This window comes from Heliangelus exortis, chromosome 1 (assembly GCF_036169615.1).
Source record: "Heliangelus exortis chromosome 1, bHelExo1.hap1, whole genome shotgun sequence".
Lineage (NCBI taxonomy): Eukaryota > Metazoa > Chordata > Aves > Apodiformes > Trochilidae > Heliangelus > Heliangelus exortis.
In genome coordinates, this window is record NC_092422.1 from 197,685,855 (window position 1) to 197,706,503 (window position 20,649).

General features: G+C 68.2%; 3 protein-coding genes across 4 annotated transcripts; 1 reads left to right on the forward strand and 2 right to left on the reverse strand.

Moving 5' to 3' along the window:
- Positions 1-531: 531 nt before the first annotated feature.
- On the reverse strand, positions 532-9,166 carry CPT1B (carnitine palmitoyltransferase 1B). Its single transcript, XM_071734313.1, has 18 exons — positions 8,980-9,166; positions 8,758-8,897; positions 7,839-8,004; positions 7,209-7,310; positions 7,000-7,137; positions 6,468-6,545; positions 6,276-6,383; positions 5,758-5,842; positions 5,125-5,320; positions 4,389-4,574; positions 3,742-3,847; positions 3,258-3,374; positions 2,908-3,072; positions 2,576-2,710; positions 2,020-2,172; positions 1,728-1,841; positions 1,411-1,503; positions 532-684 (listed from the first exon to the last, which is right to left on the reverse strand). The coding sequence occupies exons 1-18, from the start codon at positions 9,118-9,120 to the stop codon at positions 604-606; spliced, it is 2,304 nt and encodes a 767-aa protein (XP_071590414.1). The 5' UTR covers positions 9,121-9,166; the 3' UTR covers positions 532-603.
- A 2,342-nt stretch (positions 9,167-11,508) lies between these two features.
- Positions 11,509-16,955, reverse strand: CHKB (choline kinase beta). Its single transcript, XM_071734323.1, is given in 12 exon segments — positions 11,509-11,699; positions 11,783-11,864; positions 11,960-12,003; positions 12,005-12,067; positions 12,753-12,861; positions 12,938-13,025; positions 13,138-13,196; positions 13,466-13,570; positions 13,977-14,110; positions 14,193-14,306; positions 15,876-15,984; positions 16,771-16,955. Coding segments are annotated over 12 exon segments (1,116 nt in total). The 5' UTR covers positions 16,923-16,955; the 3' UTR covers positions 11,509-11,642.
- Positions 16,956-16,962: 7 nt separating this feature from the next.
- LOC139791741 (uncharacterized) lies at positions 16,963-19,001 on the forward strand. Of its 2 annotated transcripts, XM_071734341.1 has the most exons (4): positions 16,974-17,234; positions 18,384-18,485; positions 18,558-18,683; positions 18,755-19,001. In XM_071734341.1, the coding sequence occupies exons 1-4, from the start codon at positions 16,989-16,991 to the stop codon at positions 18,890-18,892; spliced, it is 612 nt and encodes a 203-aa protein (XP_071590442.1). In that variant the 5' UTR covers positions 16,974-16,988; the 3' UTR covers positions 18,893-19,001. The 2 variants fall into 2 exon arrangements, with proteins under 2 accessions (XP_071590443.1, XP_071590442.1); XM_071734342.1 differs by lacking the exon at positions 18,384-18,485 and having other exon boundaries at positions 16,963-17,234.
- The last annotated feature ends 1,648 nt before the right edge of the window (positions 19,002-20,649 follow it).

Below are 20,649 nucleotides of genomic sequence, written 5' to 3' on the forward strand. Positions count from 1 at the left end.
TGTGCAGTGCGAGCAGAGGGGGCAGGGATGCACGGGAAGGGTGCGGGCAGGCGCAGGCTTCTGGTACCGGGTCGGTCCGTCCCTGCCGCCGCGCCCCACTGCCCCGTCCCTGTCCCTGTCCCTGTCCCCGCCAGGCAGGCGGCGGGTGGCACGGATCAGCGGAACGGGTCAGCGGAACGGGTCAGCGGAACGGGTCAGCCCTGCTGGGTCATCGGGCTCGGCTCAGTGGCCACCGCCCCATGGCCACCGCCCCACGGCGCCTTTCATCTGCTGCCCCGGGAGCACCCGCTGGCGACATGGGGGGCCCTGGGGACACGAGGAGGGACCCCAGCCCGGAGTGGGGGTGCACATCCTGACACGGATGTCCCCGGCCTGATGTGGGGGTCTCCATTCTGACAGACCAACATGGGGGTCTCCAGCCCCATGTGGAGGTCCTCAGCTCAGGGTGGGGGTCCCAGGCATATGCGTTGGGGGTGGGGGTCACCACACAACCACAGTTTTATTGGACACACAGACAGAGCAGTGAGGCCCCCGCTGCTCCCAACCCACCCCCCCCCCCAGCCCCGGCTCCATGCTTCCCCCCAGGTGGGGGTCTGTGCCCCCTCACTTTGTGGGGGGGTTGTCAAAGAGCTGGGAGATGTCCAGCATGGCCTGGCGGATGTGCCCCGCGAACCGCTTCGAGTCCTGGGGGGCAGAACCAGTGAGACCCCCCGGCCCCCAGAGCCCCTCGGACCCCCAGGGGCCTCCCAGAGTGAGCTCTGCCCCCCTCAAACCCAGAGTGGGACCCAGCCACCCCCTCAGCCCACCTGAGCCCTTCCTGAACAGGGTCCGACCTCCCCTTGAGCTCCCCATGGACCCCCGGGGCAGAACCAGCCCCCCCTCCCCTTCCCCTGGGGTACCCTGACCCTCCCGGGACCCCCAGAAGGGACAGAGGGGGGGGGGTTCCCAGGGGAGGGGACAGGGTGAGGTGGAGTCAAGGGCTGCCCCAGGCCCATGGAGACCCCTCAGGAGACCCCCACTAGGGATGGCAACAGCCATCTGCCCCCCCACGGGGACCCCCCCCCGCTCCCAAACCAGAACCCCCCTGGCATCCCCCCCCTACACTTGGGAACCCCCCAACCCCTCAGCCTCCAACCAAAGACACCTCTGGCCCCCAGCACCCTCCTCCCCTGAGGACTTCCCATTCCCCGCCAAGGGACCCCACAGTCCCCCAGAACCTCCTTGCCCCCCCCAAGGATCTCCCCAATCCCTCCCCCTGGGGACCCCCCCAAACCCCTCCCCCGAGATCCACCCGAGCCCCCAACAAGAGACCCCACAATCTACTGGGGACCTCAAGCCCCCCACCTCCCAGGGGACCCCCTGCTATCCCCACCCCCCGGGACCCCCCAGCCTCCTCAGGACCCCCCGCACCGTCTCAGGGCTGGAGAACTTGCTGGAGACGTGGAAGCTGATGAGGTTCTCCCCCGCGATGATGTAGGAGACTCCGTACCCATCATCAGCCACCTGGAGGGCAGCGGCCATGGGGACCCCCGCCCGCCCCCTGGGACATCCCCCTGGGCTGTGGGGCTGGGCTGTGGGGCTGGGAACAGCTGGTGTGGGGCACATGCCTGACCCTGACCCAGCCCCATGGAAGGGGCTCGTGATACAGACCCCACAACCCCCTGCCCCCCCTCCCCAGCAGCCCCGCACCCCCCAACCCCACCCCCCCAGGCCCCCCCGGTGCTCACGGGCCCGAAGCCACCACCGGTGGCGACGTGGTCGGGGAATTTGTCCATGTCAAACATCTTGAGCTGCTGCTGGGGGGTCTGGGAGGTGGAGAGACGCCAGGGCTCTGACAGCACCTGCGGGAGGGGGGGAGGGACACTGCACCCCACTGCACCTCACTGCACCTCACTGCACCCCACTGCACCCCACTGCGCCCCACTGCACCCCACTGCACCCCACTCCTGCTGTGGGGGCTGGGGGGTGGAGAGATACCAGGGCTCTGGTAGCACCCGGGGGACACAGACTGCACCCCACCTCTGCCAGGAAGGGGGACTGGACCCCCAGGTAGCGGGACACCAGGTAGAGGCAGAAGAGGTGCCGGTCGATGCCGGCGCCGGTCATGGCCAGGCGGTACATCTGTTGGTGCTTCTCTGCTGCCACCTTGAACAGGCGCTGCCGCTCTGAGCGCTGGGGGAGGCACAGGGTAAGGGGGGAACACGGGTCTGGGACCCCCAAGCCACCCCCGGGGTGACCTGCGTGGGGAGGGACCTCCCCAGGGATGAGCAGATCCTGGGAGGGGGTCCTGAGGGATGGGGACATCGACAGGGAGGGGGCATTAGTGGGGGGTGGGGACATCTGGGAGGGATGGGGACATCCAAAAGAGATGGGGACATCTGTGAGGGATAGGGACATCCCCGAGGGATGGGGACATCCATGAGAGATGGGGACCTCATTCAGAGGTGGGGGGGTTGTCTCCAGGAGGGGTAGGGGCCTCTCCTGGGGACAGGCCCACCCGAGAAGGGCAGGTGTGGCCCAGGGACATCTCATCCAGGCAGGGGGACAGCAGGGCACCCGTGTCCCCCCTGCTCACGTCCTTCTGGGGGTCGCTCATGCTGCGCACGAAGGCGGTGGCCTCAGAGGTGCAGGACCTCACGGTCTCTGTGCGTCCCTCTCGGAACAGCCGCGTCATGGAGGCCTCGTAGGTCAGGCAGAAACAGCCCTTGTCCTGTGGGGCAGGGGTGTCCTGGACCTGGACCCAATCCCAATCCCATGCCCATGCCCATGCCCATGCCCATCCCATCCCATCCCTATCCCATCCCAATGCCATCCCCATCCCCATCCCCATCCCCATCCCCATCCCCATCCCCATCCCATGCCGTGTCCCTGTCCCTGTCCCTGTCCCTGTCCCTGTCCCTGTCCCACCCTGAAGTGTGCCAGCTGCAGTCCCAGCTGGATGAAGGCGTCCGGGCTGGTCCTGCAGCGTTTGATCCGCCCCTTCCCAAAGGTTCCAAACTGGAAGCAGCAGCAATCCACATCATCCGCCAGCGCCCGGGCCAGGCGCAGGGACCCCTCGATGGCAGCACGGCACTGGGGTGACACGGGGACATCAGGGACATCAGGGGGATGCAGGGGATGAGGGTAGAATGGGGACGTGAGGGGGTATGGGGACACGGGGACACAGGGAACATGGGGACACAGGGAACATGGGGAGTCACGGGGCCACCCCCAGACCCTCCCTGTTCCCGTGGGGTGTCCCCAGGGGTGTCACCCACCTGCTGGGATAAGTCCCACTGCAGGCGCTGTGGGGGAACTAGCAGGGGGTTGGGGTCCCCTCGGCAGTGCCCCTCCTCTGTGTACCCCAGCTGGAACTTGTCTGTCGCCAGCATAAACTGGGGGGGGGCAGGGGGTGAGCAGGGGGCAACAGACCCCCAGTGTCACCCCCAGTCCCCCAACATCCCCTCCACCCCCCCGGTGTCCCCTCAGCCCCTCCTATCCCCCCCTCCTCCAACCCCCAGTGTCACCTTAGCCCCCCAGCAACCTCCCAGACCCTCAGTGTGCCCCCATGTTCCCCCACCTTGTCCCAGGGCTCCCCCGGGGCGATCACCTCTGTCCCCCACCCCTAGGTGTTTGGGGCCCACCCTTGGGGTCCCCAACTGGGGTTCCCATCCCAAGAGTGCCCAAGGGGGGGTCCCCTCTCTGGGGTGCTCCATAGGGGTGTCCTATGTGTGTGCCCCCTGGAGGGTCCCCCCCAGTTACCTCCCAGAGGTGCCCCACGATGGGGGCATCTGCCCAGGAGTGCTCGGCGTTGGCCCCCAGCTTCCCGTTCTTGTAGACCACCAGGGTGAAGGATTTGTCGAACCAGCTGGGGGGAATGGGGGTGGGGGGAGCTCAGGTGGGGGCATCCAGGAGGGAATGGGGGCCCCATGGGGTCGTAGGGATGTGCAAGTCTGGGGGGATCCAGGAGTGGGAGTTCTGGGGTTGGGGGATCCAGGGGCGGGGGTCTGGGTGTGGGGGCACATGTGGGTGGGTTCCCAGGGTGGAGGTCCCCGAGGTCCATAGATCCCCTGCTGGGGGGTTCCCAGTGTTGAGGGCCCTGGGGGTGTGGGGTGGGTTCCCAGGGGTGGGAGCAGGGTTTGGGGGTCCTGAGGTTGAGTGGGTTTGGGGGGTGGGGTGGGGGTCCCAGGAGTAGGTTCCCAGGGGTCCAATGGGTGAGGGTCCCTGTGAGAGGAGGTCCTGGAGGTCTGGGGGCCCCAGGGGTGGGGGTTCCAGGGTTGAGGGTCTCGGGATGGTGTCCCAGTATTAGGGGTCCCAAATGGGGGTCCCAGTGTCAGGGGTCCCAGTGTTGGGGTCCCAGATGAGGGTCCCCCTGTCAGGGGTCGCAGTGTTGGGGTCAGGGGTCCCACCGGTCGAAGCAGTGCCCGTGCAGCAGGGACTTGGCGTAGGCGTCCATGCAGCCGGGGGTCTCGGGATGGGCCCCGTGCTCCTCCTCGTCCAGCACCAGGAAGAAGGCCGCACGCTCGATGGCGTCCAGAGAGCTCTTGTTGGGCCCGCGGCTGAAGAACCGGGACCGGGCCTCGGCCCACGGCACCCTGCGGGGGGTCAGGGCTGGGGGACCCCCGAGACCACCAATCACAGCCCTCACCCACTGCCCCCACCGTGTCACCCTCCCACGTCCCCTCCTGCGTCCCCTCTCCCCGTGTGTCCCCTGCACGTCCCCCCTATCTCCCCTCCCATGTCCCCTTGTTTGCCCCCCTATCCTCCCCGTGTCTCTCGTGTCACCTCCCATGTCCCCCCTCATGTCACCTCTCCCCGTGTCCCCCATGTCACTCCGTTTCCCTCCCCGTGTCCCCTGTTTTCCTTCATGTCCCTCTTCATATCCACCCCCGTGTTCCCCCAGTGTCCCCTCCTCTATCACCCCTCGTGTCCCCTATGTCCCTTGTGTGTCCCCCATGTCCCTTCTGTGTCCCCCCTCTATGTTCCCCTTCAAGTCCCTCCCATAACCCCCCCATGTCTCCCCCACATCTCCCCATGTCCCCCCCATGTGTCCCCTACGTCCCTCCCCACATCACCCCTGTGCCCCCCCTGCATCCCTCCACGTCTCCCTGTGTCCCCCCGTGTCCCCCCGTGTCCCCATGCCACCTCTCCCCGGCAGTGAGCGCTGCCAGGTGCTCCTCTCCGGGCTGGGGTGGGGAGGGGTCGTCGAGGATGCGCTGGAACTGGAGCTGGAGGTCGGGGGGCCGCAGGAGCTGCCCCCCCCAGTACATCCACACCTTGTAGAACCGACCCCGGTGGTAGACGGCCAAGTGCTTGCTGTCTGGGAGGTGCAGCAGCGAGTCTGGGGGCAGGGGGGGGTCAGGGGGACACCGGGGGCAGACAGATATCGGGGGAGGGGGTCAGGGCACATGTGGGGGGTCAGGGACAGCCACCCGGGGGGGCAGACACAGAGGGGGGGGGCAGGGACACCTCCCTGGGGGACACACACAGGGGGAGGTGGGGGATCAGGGACCCTCATGGGGGGCATCATCGGGGAAGATCAGGGACACCCCCTGGGGGGGAGCACGGAGAGGTTCAGGGACACCTCATGGGGGGGTCGGCACGGGGGGTGTGAGGGACATGGCTCTGGGACACACACACGGGGGGGGGGCCAGGGAGAGATCCCTGGGGAGTGACACGAGGGGGGGGTCAGGGACATCCCTTTGGGGGGGGGGCACACCAGGGGGGTCAGGGAGAGCCCCCCATGGGGAAGCCCCTCGAGGTCAGCCCCCCACGTACCGCTCTCTATGCCGGGGACGCGGGTGGTGTTGAACATCCGCTCCGACTGGTAGGAGCACATGGGGACAATGCCCAGGGCCATCACCTGGGGACACCCGGGCACCAACATCACCCCCGAGACAACAACCTGACCCTGAGACCCCAAACTGCCCCCCAGCCCCTGACCCCCCCAACCTCCCCAACAAACCCAGGCCCCTTCTCCCCCCAGGCCCCACTCACAGGGAGCCCCCAGCCCCATTCCCTGAGGCCATCTTCTCCCAGCCCCCCTCCCCACTCCCAGAGGTTCTCCCCTCTCCCCACTCCCAGTGGTCTCCCTCTCCCCATTCCTGGGGGGGTGTCCCCCCATCCTGACTCCTGGGGGGTCTCCTCTTTCCCCCTCTGGGGTGTCCCGCTGCCCCTGATCAACTCCTGGGGGGATCTCCCCCCAGCCCCTTCCCCACTCCCACAGGGCATCCCCTCCCAGCGCCCTCCCCACTCCCGGGGGTCTCCCCCCTCAGGGGTCTCCCCTGCCCACTGACGGGGGGGATCTCCCCACGGTCCAGCTTGCGGCGGTACAGCAGCATGGAGTGCACGGCGTTGGCTGCCCGGGCAGCCTGGATGTGGGTGGGGGTCACGTAGAGGAAATCCTGGGGAGAAAGGGGGGTGAGGAGCCGGGAGGGGGATGTGGGGGGGGACTGGGTCACCCCAGGGGTCACCTCCACCCCCATTACCATGATGTAGTAGTTGCTGTTGACCATGAGGGGGCTGCGTCCCCGCAGGTAAATGTACTGCTCCCACCAGTCACTGACCTGGGGACAGGGATGGGGACAGGAGGGACAGGGACAGTTACAGGGACAAGGGTGGGGATCAGAAGAGGAATGGGGACAGGGACAACATAGATGGGATTGGGGACAGGGGACACAGGGACAGGGATGGGGACAGGGACAGGGGACATAGGGACAGGGGTGCGGAGAGGGACAGGGGTGGAAATGGAGACAGGGAGGACATGGATGGGGTGGGACAGGGGGAACAGGGACAGGAATGGAGAGAAGGGGCAGGAATGGGAATGGGAACATGGACAGGGATAGGGACAAGGATGGGGATGGTGGCAGGGTTCAGACCCTCCTGCCCCTAATCCCCCATCTGGGACCCCCAGGAGGCCCCACGTTCCCCTCCCCAGGGTCACGGGGGGGACAGCAGGGCCACAGGCTCGGGTGGGGGTCACCCGGAGATGGAGGTGGGGGGACACGGGGACACACTCACGTAGTTGGTGGTCCACCAGGACTTGAGGATCAGGTACTTCTGGAGGCGTGGGGCCATCTTCTCCTGGAAGTCCTTGGCCAAGGCCTCCATCCTCCTGTACTGCTCATCCTCCAGCAGCGGCCGCACTGACTCCAGGTACTGCGGGGGGAGCAGCGTCACCCCCTGACCCCCCGACCCTGCCACCTCCCCCCACAGCCCCCGTCCCTTACCCGGGTGATGGTGGCCTTGACGGGGGGCACAGGCAACTTGGGCAGGGAGCTCTGGAAGCTGTAGAGCAGCGGCTTACGGGCAACCAGGACCCGCATCAGTGCCTGGGGACAGGGGGGACACGGGGGGGACACAGGAGGGACAGGGATGAGGGTGGCATCGTCAGGACACCCAGCCCAGCACCCACACCAGGTTCTGGCACAGACAATGGAGCCCAGAACCACTGGGGCAGGGAGCCCAGCGCTGGATCCCACCCCAGCACTGGATCTCACTCCAGCCCTGGATCCCAGCCCAGCCCCAGCACTGGATCCCAGCCCTAGAACTGAATCCCAGACCCACCACTGGATCCCAGCCCAGCCCCAGCACTGGATCCCAGCCCTAGAACTGAATCCCAGACCCACCACTGGATCCCAGCCCCACCACTGGAACCCAGCCCCACTACTGGATCCCAGCCCAGCCCCAGCACTGGATCCCACACCAGCACTGGATCCCAGCCCTAGCACTGGATCCCAGCCCCACCACTGGATCCCACCCCAGCCCTGGATCCCAGCCCCATGCCATGACCAGATTCCAGCATCCCGGGGTTGTCCCGGTTCTGGAGGCGGTTCTGGAGCATCCATCCCCCTGCTCACCACCCAGAGCCGGGTGCTGCGGCTGGTCCTGCCGTGGGGCTCAAACATCCACCCGTGGTAGGAGAGCATCAGCTTGAGGGCCTGGCGGAAGAGCAGCACGGCCGAGAGCCAAACCCCAGTGGAGAACAGAACCGTGCTCAGCACCGACCCACCCTGCGCCCCCAGCCTGCGGGAGAGACGGGGGCTTGGGGGGAACCCTGAGGGGCAAACATGGGGTGGCACCCCCTGGATGTCCCGTGAAGGGACACGGGGGGTGTGGGATACGGGGTGGGACCCCCAGGATGTCCCCACGTGTGGCCATGGCCGTGGGGGATATGGGGTGGGGGATGTGAGGTGGGACCCCCCCAGGGTGTCCTCATGTGGGGCCATGGGGATGAGGGAGATGGAAGAAGACCCCACCCAGGAGGCCATGAGGGGGGATATGTGGGGTGGGACCCCGTGGGGATGTCCTCATGAAGGGCCATGGCCATAGGGGTGGAGAGCATGGGGTGGGACCCCCCTGGGATACCAGAACCCCCATGGCCATGCTGGTGGGGCTGGGGACATGTGGGGAGGGTATAGGGCAGGTAGGCTCATACCCATGGGATGGGGGGATGTGGGGGTGACCCCCTGGGGGATGTAGCTGGGGTCAGGGGGCTGTGCCCATGGATTGGAGGTCCCTGCCCTGGGTCAAGGGGCCATGCCCTGGGCTAGGGTCTATGCCCATGGGTCAGGGGACTGTGCCATTGGCTGGGGGTCCCTGCCATGGGTTGGGGGACTGTTTCATAGGTTGGGGGGCTGTGCTTATGTGCTGGGGGGCTGTGCTCTGGGTTTGGGGGTCCATGACCATGGGCTGGGGGTCCATGCTGTGGGTTGGAGGTCCACGCCACGGGCTGGGGGGTCCACGGGCTGGGGGTCCCCCGGCTCCAGCGCCCCTCACCTCTGGGGCAGGCAGTGCTGGATGCGGGCGATGACGCCCAGGGAGGGGTCGACCTGGCAGTAGCAGGAGCCGGCGGTGGCCACCACCACCACCATCCAGCTGGAGGGGGAGGCCGGGTACACCCCGGTCAGGAAACTGTTCTGTGGGTGCAGGGCGGGTCAGGGCTGGGGGGTGCGGGGGGATCGGAGCCTCCACCCGCCCCCTTCCCCGTCCCCGTCCCACCTTGGCTCGGACCAAACGCTTCTTCCAGGAGGAGATCCCTGCCAGGTAGAGCTGCCGCACGGCCTCGCGGCTCAGGTGGAAGTCGAGGCCCTCGGGGGTGACGGTGAACTGGAAGGCGACGGCCTGGTGGGCTTCCGCCATGGTGGGGCTGGGGGGGTCCTGCGGGGGCAAGGGGGGCAGTGCGGGGAACCCCAACCCGGCAGCAGAGCCAGGGGGGACCCACAACCCTGGGCATGCTGCACAAGGCAGAGGGGGGACCCCCAGCCCAGCAACAGAGTGGAGACCCCCACCCCTGGGACATGCGGCTCAAGGTAGAGGGGAGAACCTCACCCCAGCAATGGAGGAGGGGACCCACAGCAGAGGGGAGACCCCCCCCCCCCTTGGGACATGCAGCCCACAATAGAGATGGGACCCCCCGACATGGCAACAGAGAGGGGACCCTCACCTCCAGCAGATGCTGCCAGTGGGGGTGGTGGGACCCCCAGTCCTGGTAACAGAGTACAGACCCCCACCCCTGAAACACACTCCCCTACAGTCCTCCTACAGTGGAGACCTCCACCCCCCTGTGTCACTAAGGGGGGGACCCCACCCCTGGGACATGTTGCTGACAATGGAGGGGGGACCCCCACCCTCCACTGACAGAGGGGGACCCCAGCCCCGGGATGTGCTGCCCATGGTGTGCTGCAGCTCAGGGGGGGAAAAAGTCCACGGGTGGGGGCATAGAGGGTCCCCAGAACGGGGGGTCGGGGAGACCCCGCCATTGGCTGGTGCTGGGATTGGTGATGGCAGTGCTGGGGTGGCAGTGGTGGCAGTGACAGTGTCGGGGTGGCAGCGCGGGGCCAGCCGTGCCCCGGTAGTGGCAGTGACAGTCACACGGTGCTGGCCCGGTGGCCCACTGAGGGAAGGGTCAGAGCCACCCCCGGCACTGGGGACAGGGACACCGGGAGAGGAGACAGCAACATGGACACACGGGGACAGGGACAGAGGGGAGGGGACAGGGACACGAACACTCGAGGACAGGGAGAAGGGGACACGAGCCAGCCCCTCGTAGCTCCTGTCCCCGCTGGCCCCACGCTGGGATTGGCACCGGGGGCCAGGGGAGGGGGCACGGCCGGGGGTCCTGAGAGGCCCCGGGGCGGGGGGCTGGGAGAAAACTGCAACCACTGCACGGGGGACATTGCGTGGGGGGGGGCACTGGGAAGCGGTGTCATCGCAGCCCCCTGGGGGACCCCTCAGTTCGAGTCCCCCGTGGATACGCCCTCCCCCCTGTGCCCCCCACCCCAAGGTGACCGGGCCGGGGGCACACGGCACCCCCGCAGCCCCCCGGAGGTCCCGGCCCTTCCCCGCGGTAGTGCCGGGGATTACGGGGTGTGCCCCCCCGGTGCTGCCCCCCCCCCCCCCCCAAATGGCTCCCCCCGGTCCGGTACCTGCTGGGGCTGGCGGCGGTTCCTGCTCCCGCTGCGGTCCGGTAAGGGGATACCGGGCCGGGGGGCGGGACCGCCAGGGGCCCGGAGTGGGCAGGGAGCCCCCACCCCCCCAAACCCACCCCACACCCCCCACGGGACCGCTCCTCCCCCGGGAGGGGGGGCCCGCACCCCGGGAACTGCCCCTGCCCAGCACCCCCCCTGCCCTGCCCCCCTCCCCAGATCCCCCCTCAGCCCTGGGAGGGGGGTCGGGGCTCGGTACCCCCCCCTCCCGTGCCCTTTCACCCACATAGTGGCTATTTATAGCCACGGGACTGGCCCCAAGGGGGGGCCGGGAAGAGGGTCCCGCGGGGGGAGGGGCGGGGGGGACAGCGGGACCACGGCCCCAGGGGGGATGGGTCCATTCCTCGGGTGTGGGACCCCCCCGGAGGGGGGAAGGAGAGAGGATGAGGAGTGAACTCTGGGGGGGGGTTGAGGGCTGAGGAGGGGGGTGCACAGGAGGGGCTCTGGGGGGTGTCACGGGGGGACTGAGGAGCTCTGGAGGGGGTGCACAGGAGGGGCTCTGGGGGTGTCACGGGGGGATTGAGGAGCTCTGGAGGGGGTGCACAGGAGGGGCTGTGGGGGTGTCATGGGGGGATTGAGGAGCTCTGGAGGGGGTGCACAGGAGGGGCTGTGGGGGTGTCATGGGAGGATTGAGGAGCTCTGGAGGGGGTGCACAGGAGGGGCTGTGGGGGTGTCATGGGGGGATTGAGGAGCTCTGGAGGGGGGTGCACAGGAGGGGCTGTGGGGGTGTCATGGGGGGATTAAGGAGCTCTGGAGGGGGGTGCACAGGAGGGGCTGTGGGGGTGTCACGGGGGGCGTGCGGGGTGTGTGTCACACTGTGCCCACCCTCCATGATCCAGCTTTATTGGTCCGCAGAGGGGGCACATTCTGCTGTCGGGGGGGGGGAGAGGATGGATACAGACAGGGGCAGCCCCCAGCCCTGCTCCAGGCTGCCCCACACCTGCTGGCAGGGGCTCCCCCAGGCCCCCATAACCGTTCCACACTACCCCAAACACACCAGGCCCCCCCAGCTCGTGGGGCAGCCCCTCCAGGAGGGAACCAGCCTCCCATGCTGGCCCCACAGCACGAGGGGAGCTGCTGAGAGGGTGAGGGGGGGGCTGCAGAGCTGCAGGGGGTCCATCAGGGCTGTTGGGGGGATCCAGCAGGGCGGAGGGTGGTCCCGGGGGGGGCTTGCACTCAGGAGCACTGTGCCTTGTGCTGGAAGTAGGCCTGGAAGCGGCTCTGTGCATACTCCTGGGGGAGGAAAGGTGGGGAAAAGGGGGATCAGGGGCTGCCCCTTGACCCCCCCAGCCCCCCACCCCCCCATTCACACTCACCAGGTACCCAAACCTGATGGTGGAAATCTTGGCCTGCAGGATGGACCAGAGGCCCCAGAAGAAGTGGGAGGCCAAAGCAAACCTGGGGAGAGAGCAGCCTTCAGCCCCCCCAGCTCTGCCCCATGCTGAGGGGAGGGGATGAGGAGGGGTCTGGGGGGCTGCAGGGCCCCCCCTTACCGATTGATCTCGGTCAGCATCTCCTCCTCGATGCGGGTCTGCTCCCTCGGGGGTGGTGTCCCCACAGTGCCCCCCGTTCCCCCAGAGGTAGTGACGGATGAAATGGAGCTGGGGGGGCACACAGAGCACGGTGGGACACTGCTGGTGGCACTGCCACCCCCCTGCTGCGGGGTGCGGGGGGCACAAAGGACAATTGGCCACGGGACATCTCCACCCCACTCGCCACAGGGGGAGGGGCACAGGAAGGGGTTAATGAGATCAAGGCAACTCCGTGGAACAGGAGACACAGTTAATTAATGAGGGGATGAAGGCGACTCAAATGTGAGGAACAATTAACTCAGATAACCATGAGACAGTTCCTACGGGTGGCATTAAACAAACACAACTAAAGCCCATCCAACACGTGACACTGGACAAATCCACCTGCCAAACTGCCAAAACCCCCAAAGTTTTCCTGTGGTGCTGCTGAACACAAACATCAAACAGGGGAAACACCGCCTGCAAGTGACATCAAACAAATCCAAAGGCTTTAAACCCAACAAACCTTAGTTTTGGAACCTGGCATTTGGGACAATGACCTAAGCAGAGCCCCCTTGGAGTCCCTCGAGCCACCTTCATCTCCTCATTAATTATTCCCCTTGTCACAGAGGTGTCACCCCCAAGCCCCAGCAGAGCCACTGTCCCCAAGGGGCCACTGCCCTGTTGTCCTGGTGGCCAGCTGCTGGTGTGGCAGTGTCTGGTGGGCAACTGACCCCTTCAGCCCCTGCCTGGGGGGGGCTGTGGGGGGCTGTACCTGCTGCTGCCTGCTGGGGAAGTTCTCGGGGGAGGCCTTGAAGAAGGGCCAGGAGCCATGGGTGTAGTTGTAAACCCACTCACAGAAGTGATTGCCAATATCAAAGCCCCTGGGGGAAAGACAGGGGAGGGGTCAGCTGAGCCCAGTGAGCCCCCTGCCCCCTCCCCAGTGGCCCCCTGACCCACCGGTAATTGTAGCTGCTGTACTCGAAGTCGATGAGCATGAGCCTGTCGGAGGGGGCTGCCTCCTGCCCAGACAGCAGCAGGATGTTCCCTGTGCAGAGTCGGGGGGCTCAGGGGGGGCCCATGGAACCGAGGGGGGCTCAGGCAGGGGTGGGGGGGGCCTAGCCCTTGCTTAGGAGCTTGGGCCCCCCAGCTCTGCTCACCCTCCTGGACGTCGTTGTGGCAGAAGACCACCGGGGAGGGGGTGGACTCCAGCAGCTCCCTGTGGGGAGGGGGGGACACCTCAGTTGCTGCTCACCAGGGCCACCAAGGCCACCACCCCGGGTGGGTGGGTGAGCCACAGACATAGCTGGGACACAAACCTCGTGGGATCCCCCCCCAGCACCCCCTCCCCATGGTCTGTGTGTGCCCCTGGGGTGGAGGGACCCCTCTGAAGAATCCCCCCACCCTCTGGACAGGGGTTCTCAGAGAAACCGAGTCCCACCAGGCCCCTGTGGGGGGAATGGCACCCAACCAGCCAGGGGGGGTCACCTGAGGCTCCTCATCTCCTCCTCCAAGTTGTAGGCCTGGAGCTGTTGGAACTTCTCCTGCTGTGGCTCCTCGGGGAATGTCAGCTCTGAGATCTGCTGCAGGTACCTGGGGGGCAGGGGAGGGGCTGTGGGGGGCACACATGGACACCCCTGGGTGCTACAGGGCCCCAAATCCCACCCCTCCCTCCCCAGCCTGCTCTGCAGCAACGCCCCTGGGAAACCTCATGGTGGGGGAAACCACAGTGGGGGATTCATGGAAGGGTTTGAGTGGGAAGAGTCCTTAAATCCCCCCCCAGTGCCCCCCCTGCCATGATCAGGGACCCCTCCCCCAGCCCAGGGTGCTCCAAGCCCCATCCAACCTTCAACCCCTCCAGGGATGGGGCAGCCACAGCTTCTGGGGGCAACCTGGGCACCCAGGGGCTCAGCACCCTCACCCCAAAGGATTTCTCCCCAGTGTCTTATCCCCCCCCCCCCCGAGGCCAGTGGCCCAGTGGCTGCTGGTGGCCACTCACCACTCCATGGTCCCAAAGAGCCACTTGGGCTCCTTGTTGAAGGGCATCACCATCCCGTGGAACTGGGACATCTTCACTGCAATCTCCTGGGAGATGTGGGGGTCCCACAGGTCCTCCGTGCGCAGCCGACGGCTCTGGGGGGGCAGGGGGGGGCAGGGGTGAGGTGAGGGGTCTGCCCTCCCCCCCCGGACCCCCCCCCCAGCCCCGTCCCCTCACCGGGATGTACTGCTCCAGGCGGCCCTGGGGAAAGACCCCGTAGAGCCGCGGCCCCAGCGCCCGCTCGGCCAGGATGGCGAACATGACACTCTCCAGCACCAGGGAGTCCACGCCCTGGGGGGACAGCAGTGACACCCCCACACGGGAAACCCCCCCAGGCCCCGGGAACTGCTGGGACCCAGCCCGGGGGGAGAGGCCAGCACAGCCCCCTGGGGCCTGGGGGGCTGTGAGACAGTCGGGGGGGGCTGCCAGCCAAGTCTTGGGGGGGTGTTGGGGGTCGGGGGGGGATGTTGGTGGTAAGGGGGGGGGGTGTTGGTGGTTGGGGGGATGTTGGTGGTCGGGGGGGATGTTGGTGGTCGGGGGGGGTGTTGGTGGTAAGGGGGGGGGGTGTTGGTGGTAAGGGGGGATGTTGGTGGTCGGGGGGGATGTTGGTGGTCGGGGGGGGGTGTTGGTGGTCGGGGGGGGTGTTGGTGGTCGGGGGGGGGTGTTGGTGGGGGGGGGGGGGTTGTTGGTGGTCGGGGGGGGGTTGTTGGTGGTCGGGGGGGGGTTGTTGGGGGGTCGGGGGGGGTGTTGGGGGTCGGGGGGGGGTTGTTGGTGGTTGGGGGGGGGGGTGTTGGTGGTCGGGGGGGGGTGTTGGTGGTTGGGGGGGGGGTGTTGGTGGTCGGGGGGGGTGTTGGTGGTCGGGGGGGGTGTTGGTGGTCGGGGGGGGTGTTGGTGGTCGGGGGGGGGTGTTGGTGGGGGGGGGGGGGTTGTTGGTGGTCGGGGGGGGGTTGTTGGTGGTCGGGGGGGGGGTTGTTTGGGGTTGTTGGTGGTCGGGGGGGGTGTTGGGGGTCGGGGGACGTTGGTGGTCGGGGGGGGGTTGTTGGTGGTTGGGGGGGGGGTGTTGGTGGTCGGGGGGGGGTGTTGGTGGTCGGGGGGGGGTGTTGGTGGTCAGGGGGGGGGTGTTGGTGGTCGGGGGGGGGGTGTTGGTGGTCGGGGGGGGGTGTTGGTGGTCGGGGGGGGTGTTGGTGGTCAGGGGGGGGGTGTTGGTGGTCAGGGGGGGGGTGTTGGTGGTCGGGGGGGGGGTGTTGGTGGTCGGGGGGGGGGTGTTGGTGGTCGGGGGGGGTGTTGGTGGTCGGGGGGGGGTGTTGGTGGTCGGGGGGGGGGTTGTTGGTGGTCGGGGGGGGGTGTTGGTGGTCGGGGGGGGGTGTTGGTGGTCGGGGGGGGTTGTTGGTGGTCGGGGGGGGTGTTGGTGGTTGGGGGGGGTGTTGGTGGTTGGGGGGGGGGGTTGTTGGTGGTCGGGGGGGGGGGGGTGTTGGTGGTCGGGGGGGGGTGTTGGTGGTTGGGGGGGGGTGTTGGTGGTCGGGGGGGGGTGTTGGTGGTCGGGGGGGGGTGTTGGTGGTCGGGGGGGGGTGTTGGTGGTTGGGGGGGGGGTTGTTGGTGGTCGGGGGGGGGTTGTTGGTGGTCGGGGGGGGGTGTTGGTGGTCGGGGGGGGTTGTTGGTGGTCGGGGGGGGGTGTTGGTGGTTGGGGGGGTGTTGGTGGTTGGGGGGGGGGGTTGTTGGTGGTCGGGGGGGGGGGGTGTTGGTGGTCGGGGGGGGTGTTGGTGGTCGGGGGGGTTGTCAGCCAGTGTGGGGGGGCTGTGTGCTGGTCTCAGAGGACAGCAGTGGGTCTGGGGGGGTGCTGGTGGGCCGGGGGGGTCTCACCTGCAGGATGGCCCCGTAGACACGCAGCAGGACCTGGCGGGGCTCATCCCCCAGGCTCAGGACGTGCTCGGGCAGGGAGCACTTGAAGAGCAGATTACTGAGCCCCCCACTGTAACAGAGGGGGGGACATGGGGGGAAAGGGACATCGGTTCAGGGGGACACCCTGAGGGGGAACAGAGACACTGGTGGGGGGGCAACTGGGGGTGAGCAGTGGGAGATGGGTCAGGGGGTGTTGGGGGCCACAGAGAGGGGACAGGGCCAGCGGGTGGGGACACCAGCTGGGGGGCACTGGGGGACATTGTGAAGGGGACTGGGCAACTGGGGTGGACTGGGATGAGGACTGGGGGAAACAGGGCAACTGAGGGTCACCGGGAGGGGGGACAAATGGGAGACACTGAGAGGGGACAAGGCACTGGGGGGCATTGGGAGAGGACAGGGCCACCGGTGAGGGGAGCAACTGGGAGACGCTGGGGAGGGAGCGGGGAGGGAAAGGGTCACCAGTGAGGTGAGGGACAAAGGGTCAGCAACTGGGGGACACCGGAGTGGGGAGGGACGACAGGGCCATCAGTGAGGGGCGTAACTGGAGGGCACTGGGGAGAGACGGGCACCAGTCCAGGGAGCAACTGGGGGGAGAAAGGATCAGAAACTGGGGAGCAAACGGTGAGACGCTGGGGAGGGGTCTGGGAGGGGCACCGATCTGGAGAACAACGGGGGGGAGAAAAGTCGTCGAGTGGGGGGGAAATGGGAGGTGGGACTGGGGGGCCAGGACTACGAGTGTGGGGAGCAGCTGGGGGGACACAGGGAAGGGGCTCGGGGGGGGCAGGGGGCACACACCCCACACGGAACCCTGTGAAGGGGGGTGGGCAGGGGACGTTCCTCTCCTTCCTCCTCCTACCTGACGGGTCCGATAGCGAACTCCTCGGGCCCGATCAGCTTCCAGGAACCGGCCAGGAACTCCCGGCACCAGGCGTAGGCCTGCAGGCGGGTAGCGGCGGGCACAGCCCCGGGGCCGTCCCCGCTCCCCTTCCCCGGGGCCGCCGCCATCATGGCGGCCCACGCCCCGTCCGCGCCAGGCGCGTCCCAGCGGGGCGGGGCTTGGGGGCGTCGTAACCAATGAGGAGGCGAAAAAACCTCCCGGACCAATGGGAGCGAGCGCACGGTGCTGACGAGCAGCAGCGCTGCCCAATGGGATTGAGCGGCGGGATGAGGCGCAACGTGGAGGTGAAGGCGCGGGTGCGGTGCCGGGAGGAGGTGAGGAAGGCGGCGGAGAGGATGGGGACGGGGCCCGGGCAGGTGCTGGAGCAGCAGGACACCTTCTTCCGAGTGCCCAAGGGGCGGCTGAAGCTGAGGAGGACCCCGGTGAGTGCGGGGGGAAGGGGCGGGGAGAGAGGGAGGGGACTGCGAGGGGGCGGGGCCTGGACCTGAGTCTGACCCTTGTTCTGACCCGGAGCGACCTTTGACCCTCAGCCTGACCCCCTGCTGACCCTGACCTTGACCCCGTCCTGACCCCGATCTTGACCCCGCTCCTAATCCTGACCCCACCCTTGACCCCGGTGCTGACCCTACCACTGACCTTGTTTCTGACCCCACTTGACCCTGAATGACCCCTGACCCCGGTCCTGAGCCCCTCCAGACCCTGGCCTGGACCTGGACCCTGATCCTGGCCCTGATTCTGCCCCTCCAGACCCCGATACCCCCACTCCCTGCCCTGGCCCTGGTTTGAGCCTGACCTGGAGGAAGGGGCAGTGTCCCCTCGGTGGTGACACCATCCTGGGAGGGGTGTGTGACCCCCCCAGGGGCTGTGCTGCCACCCAGAGTGTCCAGGACAGGCCTGAGGGCCGGGCAGGGGAACCCCTGAGGGGCAGCAGGGCAAGGGTTGGGCTCAGGGGTCCCCAGGGAGGGGCTGGGCTGGGGTCACCCCCTGGAGAGCAGCTCTGGGGAGAGAGAGAGAGAGAGACCTGGTGGCCACCAGAGTGACCTGGTGGCCAAGGGGGCTGGTGGCCTCCTGGGGCTCTTCAGGAGGAGCGAGGGCAGGGGGGGGGTGGTTACTCTGCTCTGCCCCAGCTGCAGAACTGGGACCAGTGCTGGGTCCCCAGGCTGAGGACAGGGAACTGCTGGGGAGGGGACAGCAAAGGGCGGTGGGGATGGGTGGGCACGGGGACATCTCTGCTGTGAGGAGAGGCTGGGGGTCTCGGGGCTGCTGAGCCCCCAGAGGACGGGGGGGATCTCACCAGTGCTGAGGAAGATCTGAGGGGGCGAGGGGGTGGGACCAGGCTCTGCCCAGCAGTGCCCAGAGACAGGACAGGAGGTGAGGGGCACCGAGGTGACCATGGGCAGTGTGAGGCTGGCAGAGCCCCCGCCCAGGCTGCTCCTTCTCTGGAGACATTCCCAACCCCCCAGGACCCCATCCTGTGCCCCCTGCTCGGGGGGACTCTGCGCTGGCAGGGGGTGGGCTGGGTGACCCCCAGAGGTCCCTCCCACCCCTCTGTGACCCCCTCCCCTCCCCAGGATGGCCGGGGGGAGCTGATCTCCTATGAGCGCCCCGATGCTCCCGGCCCCAAACTCTCCAGGTTCAACATCACCCCCACAGCTGACCCCGACGGGCTGGAGGTGAGTGCTGGGACCCCCACCCTGCCCTCCAGCCCCCCCCGGGACCCCCACCCACGGGGTGCTGTGTTGCAGGTGGTGCTGGAGCAGGCTCTGGGGGTGCTGGGCAGGGTGAGGAAGCAGCGGCTCCTCCTCCTCCTGGGACAGACCCGGCTGCACCTGGACAGCGTGGAGGGGCTGGGGGACTTCCTGGAGCTGGAGGTGAGGAAGGGGAAAGGTGGGGGGGTGTTTGGGGGGCACCCCGGGGCTCACCCCCCCCTCCCCTCCCACAGGTGGTGCTGGGTGAGGGGCAGAGCCCGGAGGAGGGGGAGCGTTTGGCACAGGGGCTGCTGCGGGACCTGGGGGTGGGCGAGCAGGACCTCATCTCTGGAGCCTACCTGGACCTGCTGCTGGCACGGGGGGGCTCCTGAGGGACCCCCGGCATCCTGTCCAACCCCCCCTTGCCCTGTGGGCAGTGACAGCGTGGACAGGGCCACACCCCAGCCCTTTGCTGTACAATAAAGGTTGGGGACAGAGGGACAGAGGGACGGTGTCTGTGCCTGGGACACAGTGTGAGGGAGGGGCAGTGGTGCCAGGGGGGTCTCTGGGCAGCAGATGTGTTGGGGGGGCTGGGGGGGCTGTGCTGCTGGGCCATCTGCCTGGCTCTAAGCCCCTGTGGTGGCTGCCAGCTCACGGGGGGGGGGACAGGGACACTGGGGGGAGGCAGCTGGGGGACACTGCAGGGGAGGAAAAGGGACACTGGGCAGGGGGGCACGGGGGGCACTGGGAGGACAAGTGGGCAACTGGGCAGGGGGGAACTGGGGAGCAGTGGGAGGGGGACAGGGCCACCAGTCGGGGGAGCAAATGAGGACACTGAGGGGTGGGCTGGGGGGCAGACACTGGCTGGGGGGGGCTGGGGCTGGGGGGGAGCTGAGCCACGGGTTGGGGGGCACCGGGGGTCTCTGGGCAGGGGACAGAGACACCAGTCAGGGGGCACTGGGAGGGGACAGGGCCAGGGGGCTCAGGGGGGCAGTGGCGGGATGGGGGGGGCGATGGGTCGGGGGTGTCCCCTGGGTCGCTGTCTCCTCCTGCTGGCACCCGGGGGGCCGCGGTCCCACCCGGGGCTCCTCTGGGGGTGACAGAGGCTGCGGAACCCACCAGAGACATCGGCTCTAGGGACACTGGTGGGGGGGCACCCCCCCAGTGCTCCCAGTGCTCCCAGTGCCCCGCAGCTCCCGCCGCTGGTCCCGCACAGCTCCGCTCAGCACCGCGGACAGCGCCGGCACCGCGGGCAGCGCCGCGACCGCACCGGAGCCTCCCGGGAGGGACCCCCTAAAGCCCCCCCTGTGCCCCCCATGGGCCCCCGTGCCTCCCAGGAGAGACCCCCATGGACAGACCCCCGGGAGGGACCCTCGTGCCCCTTATGCACCCCCTGAGACCCACGGGAGAGACCTTCGGGCCCCCCCCGGACCCCCTGTGCTCCACTCTGAGCCCCCTGTGCCCCCCGGGACAGCCCCCCTGCCCCTCCCTATAGCCCACTCTGCCCTCCTAGGGACCCCAGACCCTGTCTGCACCCCCCTGCCCCCCTGCTCCCCTTCACACGGCCCCTGCCCCTCCCTATGCCCCCACCCCCCTATACAGCTCCCTGCAGTCCCCGAACCTCCTCCACATCCCCCGCCTCTCCCTATAGCGCTCCCCCAGCTCTCCACCTCTCCGCACACAGCACCCCCGTGTCCCACCCTGTCCAGCCCCTGCACCCCCCTATACAGCCCCCCCGCTCCCCCTTCATACAGCCTCAGCTCCCCGCCAAAGGGACAGCCAGCACCTTCCTGCTCCCCCTCTATACACCCCCCCTCCCCGCCCCCCCGAGAGTCCCTAGCACCTCCCTGCTTCCCTCTAGGAGCCCCCTCCCCGCCTATACCACCCCTCGCACCCCTCCCTTTACACCCCGCCCCCTGCCATACCACCCCGCTCCCCTCCCTATAACCACCCCCCCCACTTCTTCTATACCGCCCCCCGCCCCTCCCTATACAACCCCCCGGCTCCCATACCACCCCCCCCCCCCCGCGCTCTCCTGCCCATAACCACTCCCCGCCCTCCTACACCTCACACCCCCTCTCTCCTCCCTATACCACCCCCCGATCTCTCCCTATACCACCCCCTCCCCCGCCTCCCTCCTACAGCCCCC